We start from the raw sequence: 15,726 nt of genomic DNA, 5'->3' as shown, positions 1-15,726 counted from the left end.
TCCAGCCAAACAACAGACAGGCATACAGGGTGAACATTTACACCAGGAAGGTACACTCCTTAGAAAGATCAGTCATGGGAGATCAAAAGGGCAGTATTTGCACAGAGGGTTTGCTCAGGGGGCAAGAATGCGTAAGAAAGAAGGACATAGGGAAAGGTAACTACAGGGAGGAAGTGGGAAGAGAATTGTTACATTGTGGAGATTACAGTCAATGTCATGAAACAAAATGTGCATGAACTGCTGTATGGAAAATGAATTTGTTCCATAAAGTTTTACCCAAATCACAATAAAAATTTTAAAAATTGGCCAGTGAAAATTTTAAGAATAGCAGCGGAACAATGTGTTATCCCTGCTACCCCATATTACCCACAGTGTTTGAGCACAGAGAAAAGACGAAGGCTCTGATTGAAATGGCTGCAGGGATTTTGAGGAGAGGACGTGGGCCACATCTCCTGCTCTGGGACCACCTGCAGCGGCCTACAGCACAGTACCACTCCCACCAGAAGGGGAGAATTTGCTTGGCATACAGCTCCTGACCTGGGCAATTGGGTTCAGTCTCTCACTGGGAGGAAGAGGCAGGGCTAAAGGGAGCCTCCAGAATCAGGCAACAGTGGCACAGCTGGGAGGGCAGTTTCCAGTCCACATGCCCTGGCCCCTCATGGCCTTTGGCCCCAATCTCCTCCAGATTCTGACTCCTGTGTCCCTGGACTCTCCAGCCACCCAGGCTGAGCCTGAGCTGAGACTGAGTGCTGCCTTACACGTGCTGAATAATTCAGGCCCTGGTCTGAGATGTCCGTTTCAATTGCTCTGTCCCCATGGGTACAGGTGTTGGTGGCCCTATAATTAAGCTAATGGAAAGGACTGAGAAGGAGGGCTCTGCTGTTTTGTGTGTCAGCCCCCTCAGCGATAAAGATAGACTTCTATTCTGCTGAGAGAGTACCAGGCTCACCCAGGAGCACAGGTATGGAGAATGGGGGGATGCCAAGAAAGTTGAAATAGCAGTAGGAGAAAGAGAGAGAGTGGAAGGAGATGGAGAGAGGAAGATCAGAGTGACAAAAGCAGGGAGAGGGAGTTACAAAGGAAAAGACAAAAGGAAATCAACCGGCTAATAGGAAGACAATGGGGGTGGGGAGCATAGAATAGAGGCCAGAAGAGACAAAGACTGTTGGAAAAGGAAAAACATCAGATGCCAAGGAGCAGTATTTGAATCCAAAGGCAGGTACAAATGGAGGACCAGCACTGGAAGGTTCCTCCATGGATAGCTGGGCCCAGCAGGGATCTCAGTCTTACTTCTGCCTTTCAGAAGGGTCTAACGCTGCCCTAGGCCTGGCCAGGAGGCTTTGTATACAGCGACCTGCCCACCTCTCGCTGCAGCTGTGGCCATGGGGCACAGGAACCACCTCAGCCTCAGCTTCCTGAGCTCCAGCCTGGGCCTTCTGCTCCTGCTCTGGATCCTGCCAGGTATGAAGCTAGCTCAGTTCCCTCTCCTGGCATTGTTGCTGTTCCTGTCCTCAGATCTCTCCCCACAGTGTCTTTCTCATCAGTACCTGTGCTGGGAACAAACTCTGTGGGGAGTATGGAGGAGGGGTGCTGAAGAGGGTAAGAGAAGACTTACCTGGCTTGGGTGGAAGCAGTGAGGGGAGGGGTCCAGAGGTAAGGCTTGAGAGGTCAGAGACACCAGGTCATAAAGAGCCCTGAATGCCAGGCTAAGAGGTTAGGCTTTATCCTAGAATAGCGGCTGACTGACCTGGTCACATTTGCATTTTAAAAGGCTTGGTCTTTGAGAGGAGTCCCTGGATGGCGCAGATATTTGGCTGCCAACCCAAAGGGTGGCAGTTCAAATCCACCCAGAGGTTTCTCAGAAGAAAGATCCAGCAATCTATTTCTGAAATATCAGCTATTGGAAAACTTAAGGAGCACAGTTCTACTCTGAGCCACACAGGTTATTCATCATGAAAGCTTAGGAAAGGGGTGTTTCCTGAAAGAGGGGGTGGCCCACAGCCTTTTAAGAAACCAACTGACGAGCAGAAACCAACTGAATTATGCCAATGAAATGGCAACAGACTTGAGAGACTGAAGGGGCAAAGCAGTGGGGTCAGAATGCCTGGGCTGAGGTTTGGACTCCCGTGGTGTGTTTGAGCCCCTCTAGCATTTGCACAGAGTCCCTGGGTGCTGCAAGAGTTAACGTGCCAGCTACTAACTGAAAGGTTAGAGGTTCGAGTCCACCCAGAGGCACCTCAGAAGAAAGGCCTGGTGATCTGTTTCTGAAAAGTCAGCCACTGAAAATCCTACGGAGCACAGTTCTGCTCTGACACACGTGGGGTCACCATGAGTCAGAATTAGACATTAGCATTTGGGGCGAGACAGACAGAAGAATTCAGGTCCTTGGAAAGGGCAGAGTCAGGTAGAAACCTCCAGTCTGCCAGGTTTCAAGAGACTTTCAGATGGGATGGGAGATGAGACCAACTAGCCCTATGGTCTTTACCCCATTCGTGCCTGGAGGCAGGCCAGACACGGACTAGAGCCACAACTAGAGGAACAGGGGCCAGATATCAGGAGGCCAGTGGGCAGCCTTGTAGGGTAGAGGGTGTGAGCAGAGGCCCCTGGACTTGTGCCTGGGGCAGACAGCCCTTCTTACTGGTCCCCAGGGTGCTCAGGAGCTGAGGGCAGGCTGGCTCACAAGCTGTTCCGTGACCTCTTTGCCAACTACACAAGTGCCCTGAGACCTGTGGCCGACACAGACCAGACTCTGAATGTGACCCTGGAAGTGACATTGTCCCAGATCATTGACATGGTGCGTCATGGTGGTGGTACAACTGTGGACTCTGCCTGTAATGGTGTCAAGGAATAAGGGGGTGAGAAACTGGGATTGTTTTCCAAACAATTCTGGAAACCTTAATATTAACAATAATAATAGCTACTGACTGTTGGGTGCTTGCAGTGTACCTAACACTTTGCATGCTTGATTGTCCTGAATCCCTGCTATGCAGGGATCCTCACCTCATGTTACTGCTGAAGAAACTGAAATCTGGAGAAGACACAAATCAAGGTCAGGCCTGGGTGGGAACTGAAGTATGGGCAAGACGGGCTTGTGGTGCTGGCCAGAGCTCTGGAGGTGAGTGTGTCTGCACAAAAGGTATGTACATACACATGTCCACATCGGTGCCCACTCCCTGCTTCCCTCTAGGATGAGCGCAACCAGGTGCTGACCCTGTACCTATGGATCCGACAGGAGTGGACAGATGCTTACCTGCGATGGAACCCGGAGGCCTATGGTGGCCTAGATGCCATCCGCATCCCCAGCAGCCGTGTGTGGCTGCCAGACATCGTGCTCTATAACAAGTACTGCTCACCTGGGCTGCACCCCTCTCCTATCTCTCTCTATAGTCGCCCTTGGCTCTTGGCTTGTGCCGGTGCCCCACCAACACCTAAACCAGTTACTGTGCTGCCCTAGAAGCTGTTCATGTTCCCCAGGACTCTTCCCATCTTTCAGGAGCTCCCAGCCACCCCTCCACCCTCCATGGCACCCTCCCTTTAGGCCGAATGTCTGGGAACCCAGGGCCAGTTCCATGTCTGACGTACAAGTGCCTCTATACAGCACGCTCCACCTGTGCAAGTGAGCTCTGGGTCTCCCTGGCCTCCTTTAGGGGTCTACTTAGGGATCTATTTCCTGCAGCACTCAAGCCCTCTAAAGTTTGCCTCTATGGCACATAGCCTAATCTGGCTCTGTGTCTCCCAGTCAACACGTGGCTCTGCATATTTTCTCCTAGGTCCCTCCTCGAGCTTTGCAGGTGATCCCCAAGGTTACTTACTATGCTGCCCTGCCCAAACTCCAGGTTTTGTAAAAACCTTTATAGGCTGTGCTAGGCTAGATCTGTGGTCCCTTCTGGGTCCCTGGCTTTATTTCTCCTGGGTCTTTCTAGTCCTCCAAAATCATGTTGGCGCACTCCATCCTCTGTGCTGCCTGGGCTCAGACCGGCTTTGTGGCCTTAGAGCTCTGTGACCCGGGCCGCCTCAGTAAGCACCATCCCATCTGTCCACAGAGCGGACGCGCAACCACCTGCCTCCGCCAGCACTAACGTGGTTCTGAGGCACGACGGCGCAGTGCGCTGGGACGCACCGGCTATCACGCGCAGCTCCTGCCGTGTAGACGTGTCGGCCTTTCCGTTCGACGCGCAGCGCTGCGGCCTGACTTTCGGCTCATGGACACACGGCGGGCACCAGCTAGACGTGCGGCCGCGCGGCACGGCCGCGAGCCTGGCCGACTTCGTGGACAACGTGGAGTGGCGCGTGCTGGGCATGCCGGCGCGGCGGCGCGTGCTCACCTACGGCTGCTGCTCCGAGCCCTACCCGGACGTCACCTACACGCTGTTGCTGCGCCGCCGCGCCGCCGCCTACGTCTGCAACCTGCTACTGCCCTGCGTACTCATCTCGCTCCTCGCTCCGCTTGCCTTCCACCTGCCCGCCGACTCAGGCGAGAAAGTGTCGCTCGGTGTAACGGTGCTGCTGGCTCTCACCGTCTTCCAGCTACTGCTGGCCGAGAGCATGCCGCCAGCCGAGAGCGTACCGCTGATCGGTGAGCGAATGAGTGCGTGGTACGCGGCACCTGGGACAGCCCTCCCTTTCTGTGGATCCCACCCAACCCTGGCTGACGCGCGTGGGGCTCCACCCTGGGGTTGGGTTGCATAGAGCCCGGGCGGAGCAAGGAAGGAGACTGCCTCCATCCACAGGGGGGCCCCTGCTTGGGGCTGTGAGAGGAGCTGTCTCCTGGGAGCAGGCCGTCATTCTGAGATTGAGGGGAAAGGAGTAAGTAGGCCTCTTCTTCGGAGAACAGCCTCACTTGCAGGGGCGGGAAAAAGGAGTGGGTCTTTTCTCAAGGACTCGATGGAGAGGAAGTATATAGGTATACGGGTAAAAGATATTTAGTGATCACTATATGCCATTCTCCTAAGCACTTGGCATTTATTAATTCAAATAAGCATCACCACAAACCTATGTGGTACGTCCTATTGTTACTCCTGTTGTACAGAAAGGATCATTAACTTGTGCAAAGTCCTGCTTGTCCTCTTGGAGAACAGGACTTTCATGGGTTGGCTGACTGAGTGCAGCCTTCCATCAGCGAGGGGGACAGTCGGGGAGCAGTTAGCTTCTGAGAACTGACTTGTAAGAATGAGGGATGGGGAGACCTTGGCTCTTACCTCCTTCCCGCTTCCATCATTGGGTGGTGAGGGTCCTGAGAGCTTTATGGGTCGTAGGTTTGTTCCTATTTGTGATTTGGTGGCTGGGAAGCTCAGGCCTTCTGAGTTCTTGTGGTGGGCCATGGCTCGCTCTTTCTTCTGCAGGGAAGTACTATATGGCCACTATGACCATGGTCACATTCTCCACAGCACTCACCATCCTCATCATGAACTTGCATTACTGTGGCCCCAGTGCCCACCCAGTGCCAGCTTGGGCTCGAACCCTCCTGCTGGGACACCTGGCACGGGGTCTGTGTGTGCGGGAACGAGGGGAGCCCTGTGGGCAGTTCAGGCCACCTGAGTCACCCCCTAGCCCTCAGCCTCCTGATGGAGGGGCCAGCCCCCTAGTAGGCCCTTGCCATGAGCTGCGGTGTCTGTGCCACCAGGAAGCCCTACTGCGTCATGTAGCCACCATTACCAACACCTTCCGCAGCCACCGGGCTGCCCAGCGCCGCCATGAGGACTGGAAACGCCTAGCCCGTGTGATGGACCGCTTCTTCCTGGGCATCTTCTTCTCCATGGCTCTGGTCATGAGCCTCCTGGTGCTAGTGCAGGCCCTGTGAGCACCTCCAGACAGGGATGACAAAGGCCAGGGTGGTTGTTGGCCCTCAGATCTTGCAGCTAGGTTTCTCCCCACTGTGCCTGAGAGCCTGACACCTTCTCTTAAAGCTCAGCACTGCTGACTTCTCATACCACAAGGGGGCAGTTGTTGGCTATATAGCCTAACTTCTAAGGGAAGTCCAGAGCTCCTCCACTCCCCTAATTCCTAAAGAGGAAGAATAGCATCAAAGTACAGTCTTGGAGGGACAGAATTGCACATCCAGACTAGATGCTAGAGCTATTAATGGGACGTGAAGGTTATTAGATAAGCAATAGAGCTGCCACGTTTGCTCTCTTCTCTGACCTCCCATGTAGCTGCTGTTGTAGGGGCTTTATCTTGCCTATTCCAACCTGGGAGCTCAGGGAAGAGGGGCTTGGGGTTCATGGTCTAGTTTCCAGACAAGAAGACTGTACAGGGATTTGGCACCAAAGCCTCAATTCATAATAAACTGTGTTCGTAAACCTCCTAGTACCTGTCTTATCCTTGGAGCCCCTGGTGGTGGGAGTTGGGCATCTGGGTTTGGCTCTCTAAAGACAGGAGTCTCAGGACTTATGGATCAGAGCAAAAGTTATATCTGGCTGGCAGGAAAGTGACTGGGATTTGATTGAGACCCTGGCAGAGGGTCTAGAGCTGTGTCTGTCATATCTCCTGTGTTTTACCCTCTAAAGTTAGATACAATCCCCTCCATTCCCACACACTGACATTCTGAGACCTCAAAAGTGTCCAAGGTGGGGGACATCCAGTATCAGCCATTAACAGAGTACAACTACTCCTCACTTATCAACATGGTTAAGTTCCAAAGATCAAGTCATTATGTGAAAATTGGTGGTATGCAAAAATGGAGGATGACCACATTAGATCACAAAATGGAGATGACCACATCATTACATAACTGCCAAACCACTGAGAATCACGGTCCAGCCAAGCTAACCTATAATCTCAACCATCACAGCAAGTGGTATTCTTGTCTCATACCTTGGCATTCATTACTTCCAGACATATATTGTTAATGTGCAAAACAGTATGGTAGTAGACTGTTTACTGTTGTAAATGCAAAATGTCAGGTAATGAGATAGTCGATAAATAAGGAATAGGTGTATTCCTTTCTGATTTTCATTCATTTCCTGGGACCTCCTCTGTAGACCCTGGAACTCTGATGGATCAGACACAGGCTCTGCCCTCAGAAACCTTGCATACAGACATGGGAGACAGACATTGGACACATGGTATAGGGAAGCACTCAAATACTTCTGGGTGCATAGAGGCAGGGCCCCTAACCCAAGCATGGGAAAGGTCATAAAAGGTTTCCTGGAGGAGTGAATAGGAGCTTGTCAGGTGGGAACATGAGGCATCAAAATAACACCAGAAAGTGACATGGCTAAGTGTTTTCCTCCTCTGTCATCCTCCAAACGGGTTGAAGTCTCTTCTACCTCTGACTGACTTGCCGCCAGTCCTAGAGTGTCACTGCCTCTATCCACACAACCTCACTCTAGAGCCCTGTGTAAGGCTTAGTTCCAACATTCTGTCCTGTTTCTCTGCCTGCAGGCCTGGCAGTTACCAGGGAAGGTCCCAGAATTCTGTGCAGTTGAGTTTACCAGAGAGCTTGGCTCCACTTAAAGCACACATGGGGCTAACGTCCTCATGCTGGGCAGAGGCAGGTGGGGCTGCTCAGCGTCTGCTAGATCATTGGAGGCCTGAACTCTGGAAAGGGCTCCCCACAAAGAACCAGAGCATCAGCAGGAGGAACCAGACTCTGGAGAGGGGACCCTGGCCCATGGCTGCAGGAAAAACAGAGGTAGAGAGAGAGAAAGAAGAGAGGCATGGAGTGAGGTACATGAAGAAAACAAGATGAAGAGAGACAGGTAGAGTGAGCTGGAAACATTGATTCACAAAGTGCGATGGGAGATGGAGGTGAAGTGCAAGAATTTAGGAGGAAGGTGAACAGAGATGAAGAAACCAGGGATCTGCTGCAGCCACAGCCCCTCCAGACGGGGATGGCAAAGGCCATGGTGGTGGTTGGCCCTCAGATCTTCCAGCTAGTGTCTCCCCACTAAGAACCTGGGACACCCTCTCTTCAAAATCAGCACTATTGATTTCACAAACCACAGGGAAGTCCCAGTTGCCCTTCCACAGGTCATTAAGTCTCATTGTCTGCCTTCTGTTCATACAAGTGAGGCATCACAGGGCAAGACAGAACATGGGTAGAGATCTGGGTAGTACGTGACGATTTGTTCCTCAACCCAAACCTTACTTAGTATGAGAGGTGCTGAGCAGACATGGACAAAAATCCTAAACATTTTCAATGCCTGGAATTACACCATCAGAACGCAAAGACAAGGCCTGAGTTGGAGGCTGGAGACCTGGCTCTGCCACTAACTCACTCTGTCCCCTTGGGCAAGTCACTTCTGTCTCTAGGTCTCCTTTTCCTACATGAGGGTAATACTCTGTTCCAGAAGATTATTGTGTGGTAAAGATAAAATGAGATGGTGTCTGGGCAAGGGTGGGAGCCAGCCTGATGGGGCAGTTCAGAGTTTGTTCTAGAGCCAGGCTGTCTGGATTCTGCTCCTGACCAGCTGTGTAAATTAGGGCTGGTTGCATCACTTCTTTGTGTAGAACAAGGATGATAATGGTACCCACTCCATTGAGTTGTGGTGAGGATTAATGACATGATATGTCTGGCCCTCAGGGTGTTACTATGTCATGAGAATGGTGGGAACAAAGTGGAGGCTTGGGCTCCTTCCTGCCCACTGTTCACAGAGCCTGAGGGAGGGAGAAGAGATCCAAGGAGGGAGAGCTGAGTGGATTTTTGTTTCTTTCCTGGGAATGACCTGTTCTAGTAGATTCCTCTGGGAAAATCTGTTCCCACCTAGAGAAGTGGGCCGAGCTGCTCACCTGAATGATAGTTGGCTGAGGTTAGCCCTGGCACAGCAGGTGTTCAAGGGGAGAGAAGAGTTACAGCTGAAAGGGACCTGGAGGCTATCTAGTCCAATTTGCTTATTATACAGATATGGCTAGAGAGATGAGATCCAGAGAGAGAAGGGGGTGGTCACAGAGTTAGGGCAGAGCCTGGACTAGAGCCCAGGTCTCCAGCACCCAAGACCTAGCCTTGACCTTGGAAGGAGGGTCAGAGGGGAGCCCTGAGTGCAGTACCAGACAGTGGATTCTGCAGCTAAAGGAGAAGCCACAAGGGAGGACCTTGTGAGAAACAACCCTTCCCACCCTCACCTCTGTACAACCCAAATCTCTCTGGGCCCTGATCAGTGGCCTTCTCCTGTGAGGGAGGGGGGCAGACCCAGACTGGAGGGCAGGTATATCGGCTCCCTCCCACCACCACCCCCTACACACATATACATCCAAGTGAGGGGCCCAACCCCAGGGCAACCTGTCCATCCCCAAACAGAGCCCAACAGATGCCTGCATCCCTTACCTGAATTATCCAGATGGCAGGGCCCAGCCTTACACTGCTTATCTAGAGGGAAGAAACAGCAAAGAATCAAAGGCTTCAGGGCTCTCAGAACAGAAGGGACCTAAGAGGCCTGGTCGTCTAACCCTGAGTTGGCCTGGGAAAAGCTGGTGCATCTTTCCCTAATTGCTCCCTTATGGTGGGATCTCACTTGGCTAGGTTTGACTTGAACTTGGTTGTCCAAGCCAAGGCCCATTCTGGGGCACTCCTCCTGCTCACAGGACCTGTGACTTTGCTTCCCTGCCACACCCACTTCTTCTGCCCTGTTCCAGCCAAGGAGGGTCTAGTCTGTGTTCTTTGCATGTCTTCTTCCATTCACCCATCCTCGCTCACAATGCTATCCAAAGTGAGAACTGAGGCCACCTGAACCTTCTCCCATCTTAGATGTGGTCCGAAGTTCTGGCCAACAACCTGCAACCTGCCTGTAATTATGGAAACTGTCTCACAAGCCCCTGGATACTGCCCAGCTGAGAACAGCAGCCCACAAACCCATTCAAAGATTAAGAACCTGGGCCAGTCCTGATGGCTGCCCTCTGACTAAAGCACCTACTGGATCACAGCCTGGACTAGAGCTTCAGGGCACACACTTGGCCGCTGTCTCACCACCCCCAGACACACTCACTACAGCTCCTAATTCTATTCAATCTAATAATCCAAGGTTGGGATTCTTACTGTTTCCAGCAGTCTGGATGTCAGGACTGGGGCTAGAATTTAACTCCCTTTCAACTTCCAGCTGGAAAAAGGCCCACCCAGGTCTGCTTGCCCTCTCAAATGGCCAAAGACCCCTGCCTCGGTTAGGAAATCCTGAGAAGAAGCAAAGCTATTAGAGATAAGAACTCACAGGATGTCAAGACAGGAGGTGTGTTATTCATGGTAGCAAAGCTCAGTGTAGGAATGTTGGTTTAGATATCTCCAGGGAGGAGGAGCCAAGACCAGTTCATTCTGGTTCCACGCCCTGCAGAGAATTTGCATTTCCACTCCAGATATACTCAATCAGAATCTACATTATAACAAAATAAGACTGCAGATCTTGTTAAAAAGGTAGATTCTGACTCAGTGCATCTGCGCTGGAAATGCCAGTTCTCAGCAGGAGGTTGAACTGGAATGAACCGGTTAGAAGCCCTGCAAGAAGCACACTACCTGGGAATGTTCTAGCTCCCCTTACGTGGAAGGGGTGGAGGGACCACTGGATGTGACTGGGTCCTCTTCATTGTGGTTTGTTCTGAATATTTATGCCTATATCCCCTGAAAACACGGGGTGGCTTGGCTTTGCCAAAAGCCCTCGTCGACAGGGGAAAGCGCACAGCGGAAAGCACAGGCGCTGACTGCGTGGTCCTCCTCACCTTTGATATATTCGCAGTTGTATGTACTGCGCTTGCCCAAGGCCCTCAGGTAGATGCGGGTGGGGCCCTGGGCCGGTCTGCTGGCATTGACAACCTGGAAGGTCTCGAATGGGGGGATGAGCACTTCCTCTTCCCCAGGGAAGAAGGAATAGCCTTTGATAGGTGCCCCAAGGCAGGTCCAGATGCCAAAGAAGGTGTCCTGACCAAAGTTCTGGGCCGCAGCATTGTGCAAGGACGCGGAGGCAAAGCCCCCTAGCCTTACGGTGGCCCCGGGGCCTGCTGGCCGGAAGTGCAGCCCAGTCACCCCTCGGAACACCTGGCGGCACTGGCCCCTGCCCAGCAGCTGCAGGGCCTCGGTCAGCAGGAAATGGAATGTCTTGAAGGAGAAGTGGCGGAGGTAGTGGTCCCGGGAGCGGCCTGCCTCACGCACAGCTGCATTGAACTCCTTGTGTAGGGGGTTGTTGGCTGTGTAGGCCAAGAGGGCCACCCCATGCTCGTCGCGGAAGCCCGGCGACGGTGGGGGCTGGAGGGTAGCGCTAAGGCCCCACTCTGGCCCCCAAGCTTGGCGCTCCTGCCACTGGATGCTTGCCAGGGCCCATCCATCTGCATACACTTTGTTGGCCTGGAACTCAGTGTGGTTGAGATCCGGGAGAGCGGCTTTCATGGCCGCTGCACAGCCAACATACTGGTCATCAAAAGAGGCCAGGGCCATGTCCAGGGGAGTCTCTTGAGAGAAGAGGTCTCGTCGTGTGATGTGGTAGTTCTGGGCCTGCATAGAAGAGAGCATCAAGACCCAAGAGGATGGACCTTTGAGGGAATGGCATCCTTAGCATCCAGTTTTCCCCTCTACTGAGGTGTGGCTTGTATTGCTGAGAAACGTCCTAGCGCCCTAAACACACCTGGAGGGGAAGGAGATTGGGAACTATTGCTGCAAGCTCCCTAGGACCAAAGAGACTTTGGGCACTTTCTCTTCCCTCTGTTCCTCTTTCCGGAGTTCCAGAAAATCCAACAGCCCGCTCCCTGCTGGGATGGGGACGGTGGAGGATGACCATACCTGAAATGATTCTATGAGGCCATGGAACACAAGCAGCAGAAACATCATGGCAGGAGTCTGCATTTTGGAGGTGACCCTGGTAAGTTATTGTCTCTCTTTGGATCTCAGTTTCCTCATCTGGAAAATGAGAATATTAATCTATGCAGTTTAATAAATATTAATCAACACCTAATTTGTGCCATACCCAGTGCTGGGCACAAAGAATCACAAGGTAGAAATAGAGGCTCAGAAGAGAGTACTCTTCTTGCTGAAAGGAACATGGGAAACTTCCTGGAGAAGGGGATGCGTGAACAGGGTTTTGCAGGATGAATAGATGATTAAGCCTTAAACAACTGAGGGTGAGGAGAGAAAGGATTGGAGTTTGGGGAGAGAAAGGAGTTTTGGGGATCAGGAATGGGAAGAACAAAGGTATTAGAGGTAGGAACTCATAGGATATAAAGAGAGAAGTTTGCCATCTAGGGTGGCAGAGCTTCCAGAAACCGAACCAAACTTGGAATGTTGGGAAGACTGACTGGGGCCAACTATGAAAGGATGTGGCTGCCATGGTGGAGGGTCTGGTCTTCACCTCATAGGGGTCATGAGATTAGAACAGGGGTAGGTGCAGGGGTGTTAGCTGGTGGAGCCACAGCAGCACCCTGGTGACAAGTTTAGAGCATGGCCTGGGGTCCAGATGTCCTTGCCTCTTCTTCCATTCCTACTACAGGGAAGGGACAGATAAAGACTCCTAGGATTGTGTGGGGAGAGCACAGAGGGTACCTGCTTCCCAAGGGAAATGGGAGGGAACCACAAGCCTCCTTTGGGTAGGTGTGTGGAAGGTCTGAAGGGTCCCCAAGGAGAGGGCATTCAGCATTGGGTCAGGATCGAAACAGATGGTTTCTGAGTCATTGTTTTTTTTTTTTTTTTTTTCTGTCTCCCTGTTTATTACAAAGAAATGGATGCTTGTTTGAAAAAAAAAAAAGCAAAAGTAAGTGTATAAATCACAAGGTCCCCTTTCTTTTTTTTCTCCCCCTTCATTTGTCTTCCCCATGCCTGCCTGTGGGGAGGGAGAGGTGGCCAGTGATACAGCCCCCTGCAGGGCATAAGGACCTTTTTCTATGCATATGCAAATAATATATTTAATTTCATACATACATATATATGTATATACATATATACACACACATATGTATGTACACACACAAAAAAAACACTCTCACACACATATATATTTTATAACTTTTCCAGAAAATAATATATCATGGACTTCCTTCTATGTTAGTACTACTTTATTCATGTAAGTCAAACTATAATATATTTTGTTGTTGTTGTTGTTAATGTGCCATCGAGTCGGACCTGACTCATAGCAACCCCTCCTTGGGTTTCCGAGGCAGTATCACTATGGAAGTAGATTGCTCCATCTTCCTTCCAAGGAGTGGCTGCTTTCTGGTTAGCGGTCAAATGCCTTAGGCACTATGCTACCAGAGCTCCTATAATATATTTTAGCATCTCCTTATTGATGGATAGTTAGGTTTTTTTTTACTTTTTTGATATTACACATAGTACTGCAGTGAATATCCATAGATATAAATCCTTGTGCACTTGTGTACATATTTTATAGAAAAGATATCTAGAAGGAAAATGAGAGTAAAAGAATATAAATATCTTTTATTTTGACAGGCACTGCCAAATTTCCATCCATAAAGGTACCAGCTTGCCCTCGTCCAACAATGAATGAGAGTGCCCTTTTTTCCACATCTTTGCCAATGCTGGATATTACTGACCTTTTTTAAAAAAAAACCATTTCATATAACTGGTAGTCAAAAATGGTCTCTAGTTTTTCATTTACTTTGATCACTAATAAGATCAAATTAATGCTTTAATTTTCCAAAAGGTAATATATTTTCATTATTCAAAATGCAAACAGAACAAAAGGCATACAGTGAAAAGTCTTTTCTCACCAGTTCCCTTGCCCCAACCACTTCTCCCCAGAGGCTTACATGTAGCATGTCCTTATATATCCTTCCAGAGGTAATCTCTGCATAGACAAGCAAATTCATAGGCGTTCCTTCTTTTACACGAATGGTAATGTAGTCAGTGGTTATCTTTTGAAAGCTGGTGAAAGTTGAAACCTCTCCTCAAAAAGTACATATATGCACCTTCACACAAATATTACATAAATTTCAGAACGGTTGTGAGTCTAACTCCAATCTCATTCAGGCAAAGATTTCCTACTCTTATTATCCCTTATGTCTTTTGTCAGGGAGGGCCTACATTTTGGTAGTTCAGTGACTCTACAACACTGGAATTCCATGTATCTATAATTTTATGAATATAAAATATAATTGTCAATATACAATTTAAATTGAGATGTGAACTTCTCTGGGCAATGGGGTTAGCAGTAGTTTTTTTATTTTATCAAATTCAACATGTCAAAAATGAAACTCATTATCTTCTCCCCCTCAAAACCTGCTTATTCATTTACTCAAGAAAAATTTCCTGAACACTTGTAATATGTGAGGCACTGAGGATAACAATAACAAAATGAACAGCAACAATAACAAAATTGCATCCATGTTTCTTTAAGCTCTTTTGAGGTAGTGATGGACTTGCAGTATGTAATTAATGTAATGTATGTTACATGTGATGCATGTTACAAAAAGAACCAAAAGAGCTGTAGTGTAATGAATTATTTAGTGTGGCCCTAGCTAGTCTTTGTAACTCCCACCAAATGACTGGGTGGGACTATGCAGGGTGTTTGCGGCCCACCAAAGGGATTGGATAGCTTGCTAATAATGTAAGTAAGATGCATGGCACCCTTTTGGGGTGGGACCATGGAGTAAGGTACCTGGAACCCTAACATGGGGATTGGTCAGTTTTGCTGTCCCACTGGGTTTAAAATGAGCCATCTGAGAGGCAGGAAGGGGGGATTCTCACTACGATCCAGAAGGAAGAGCCAGGAATGGAGTGCATCCTTTGTTGCCAAGATCCCTGAAATTTACCTCCTCAATCCAGGAGACACAGAGCTGTGACACTGGAGATGGCAAGGCAGGGTTAGCAGCAGTGCAGAGCAATGGTAGCAGCAGGGGCAACAGAACCAAGAGATGGGCATGAGAAATAGCAGCGGGCTTCCTGGCTCATGGAAGGAGTGAGGAAACTGAGTGCCTTGGGGCAGGAGGCTTACTGATGGAGTGAGGTGCCTCTGAGCAGTTATCAGCATTTATCATCGGCAGAGCTAAAAGAGCTTTGTAACATTTGCCAGAGTAGGGCAGAGGCCAACGGCCACAGGGCTGAGAGACCCCGAGGCCGAGGGCCAGAGAGCGGTATGCCTGAGACACTGCTGAGAAGAGGCTGTCCTGATGAACTGTATCCCAAGTCATTTCTGATTCTGAATTATAACCTGTTGCTTCCTTAATAAACCTCATAACTGTGAGTATTGTGAGTTCTGCCATTGCAATGAATTATCAAACCCAGCAGAGAAATAGAGAGTTCTGTGAGAGGAATGGTTGGTGTCAGAACTGGTACAAAAAGGTTGGAGGATGGAAGCATGTCTGACCTCTGCCTCATAGGAATCAGCCTTGGGCTGTGCCTGTTGATCTTGATCCTCCTCCTCCTGGTAAAGTTAGAGGAGGTCAGACACCTCTGCCACACCATTTTTACAAAAGCTTAAATGATATTAATATCGGAAGTGGGGTTTAAATGAAGTCATTAAGGGGATGCACAGAATATACAGACTCGTAGGAAGATGGAGTGTAAAGCATGAGACACATCTCCCTGTTCTAGGATTCTAGATGCTGATAGGCAGAGTATGTGGCAGCCCAAACCAACATGAGCTCTTGCCCCTGTTGTTGTTGTTGTTGTTAAGTGCCTTCGAGTCATTTCCGACTCATAGCGACCCCATGCACAGCAGAACAAAACACTGCCTGATCCTGCGCCAGCCCCACAATCCCTGCTATACTTGAGCCCATCATTGCAGCTACCGTGTCAATCCATCTCGTTGAAGGCCTCCCCCTCTTTCGTCGACCCTCCACCCTACCAAGCATGACATCCTT

The 15,726-nt window shown here is 50.0% G+C and overlaps 2 protein-coding genes across 2 annotated transcripts; one reads left to right on the top strand and one right to left on the bottom strand.

Moving 5' to 3' along the window:
* The first annotated feature begins 1,382 nt into the window (after nt 1–1,382).
* On the top strand, nt 1,383–5,800 carry CHRNA10 (cholinergic receptor nicotinic alpha 10 subunit). The gene is made up of 5 exons (XM_042780969.1): nt 1,383–1,461; nt 2,649–2,794; nt 3,188–3,342; nt 4,044–4,576; nt 5,343–5,800. Exons 1-5 carry the CDS (start codon nt 1,383–1,385, stop codon nt 5,798–5,800), a joined length of 1,371 nt encoding a protein of 456 aa, XP_042636903.1.
* Nucleotides 5,801–7,521: 1,721 nt separating this feature from the next.
* ART1 (ADP-ribosyltransferase 1) lies at nt 7,522–11,761 on the bottom strand. The gene is made up of 4 exons (XM_007941049.1): nt 11,699–11,761; nt 10,645–11,413; nt 9,266–9,307; nt 7,522–7,616 (listed from the first exon to the last, which is right to left on the bottom strand). Exons 1-4 carry the CDS (start codon nt 11,759–11,761, stop codon nt 7,522–7,524), a joined length of 969 nt encoding a protein of 322 aa, XP_007939240.1.
* Between the last annotated feature and the right edge of the window lie 3,965 nt (nt 11,762–15,726).

Source organism: Orycteropus afer, unplaced genomic scaffold (assembly GCF_000298275.1).
Source record: "Orycteropus afer afer isolate SDZICR_OR568_19922 unplaced genomic scaffold, OryAfe1.0 scaffold00074, whole genome shotgun sequence".
In the NCBI taxonomy this organism is placed as follows: Eukaryota; Metazoa; Chordata; class Mammalia; order Tubulidentata; family Orycteropodidae; genus Orycteropus; species Orycteropus afer.
The sequence above is the reverse complement of the archived record's forward strand: the minus strand, read 5'-3'. Positions and strand labels throughout refer to the sequence as shown.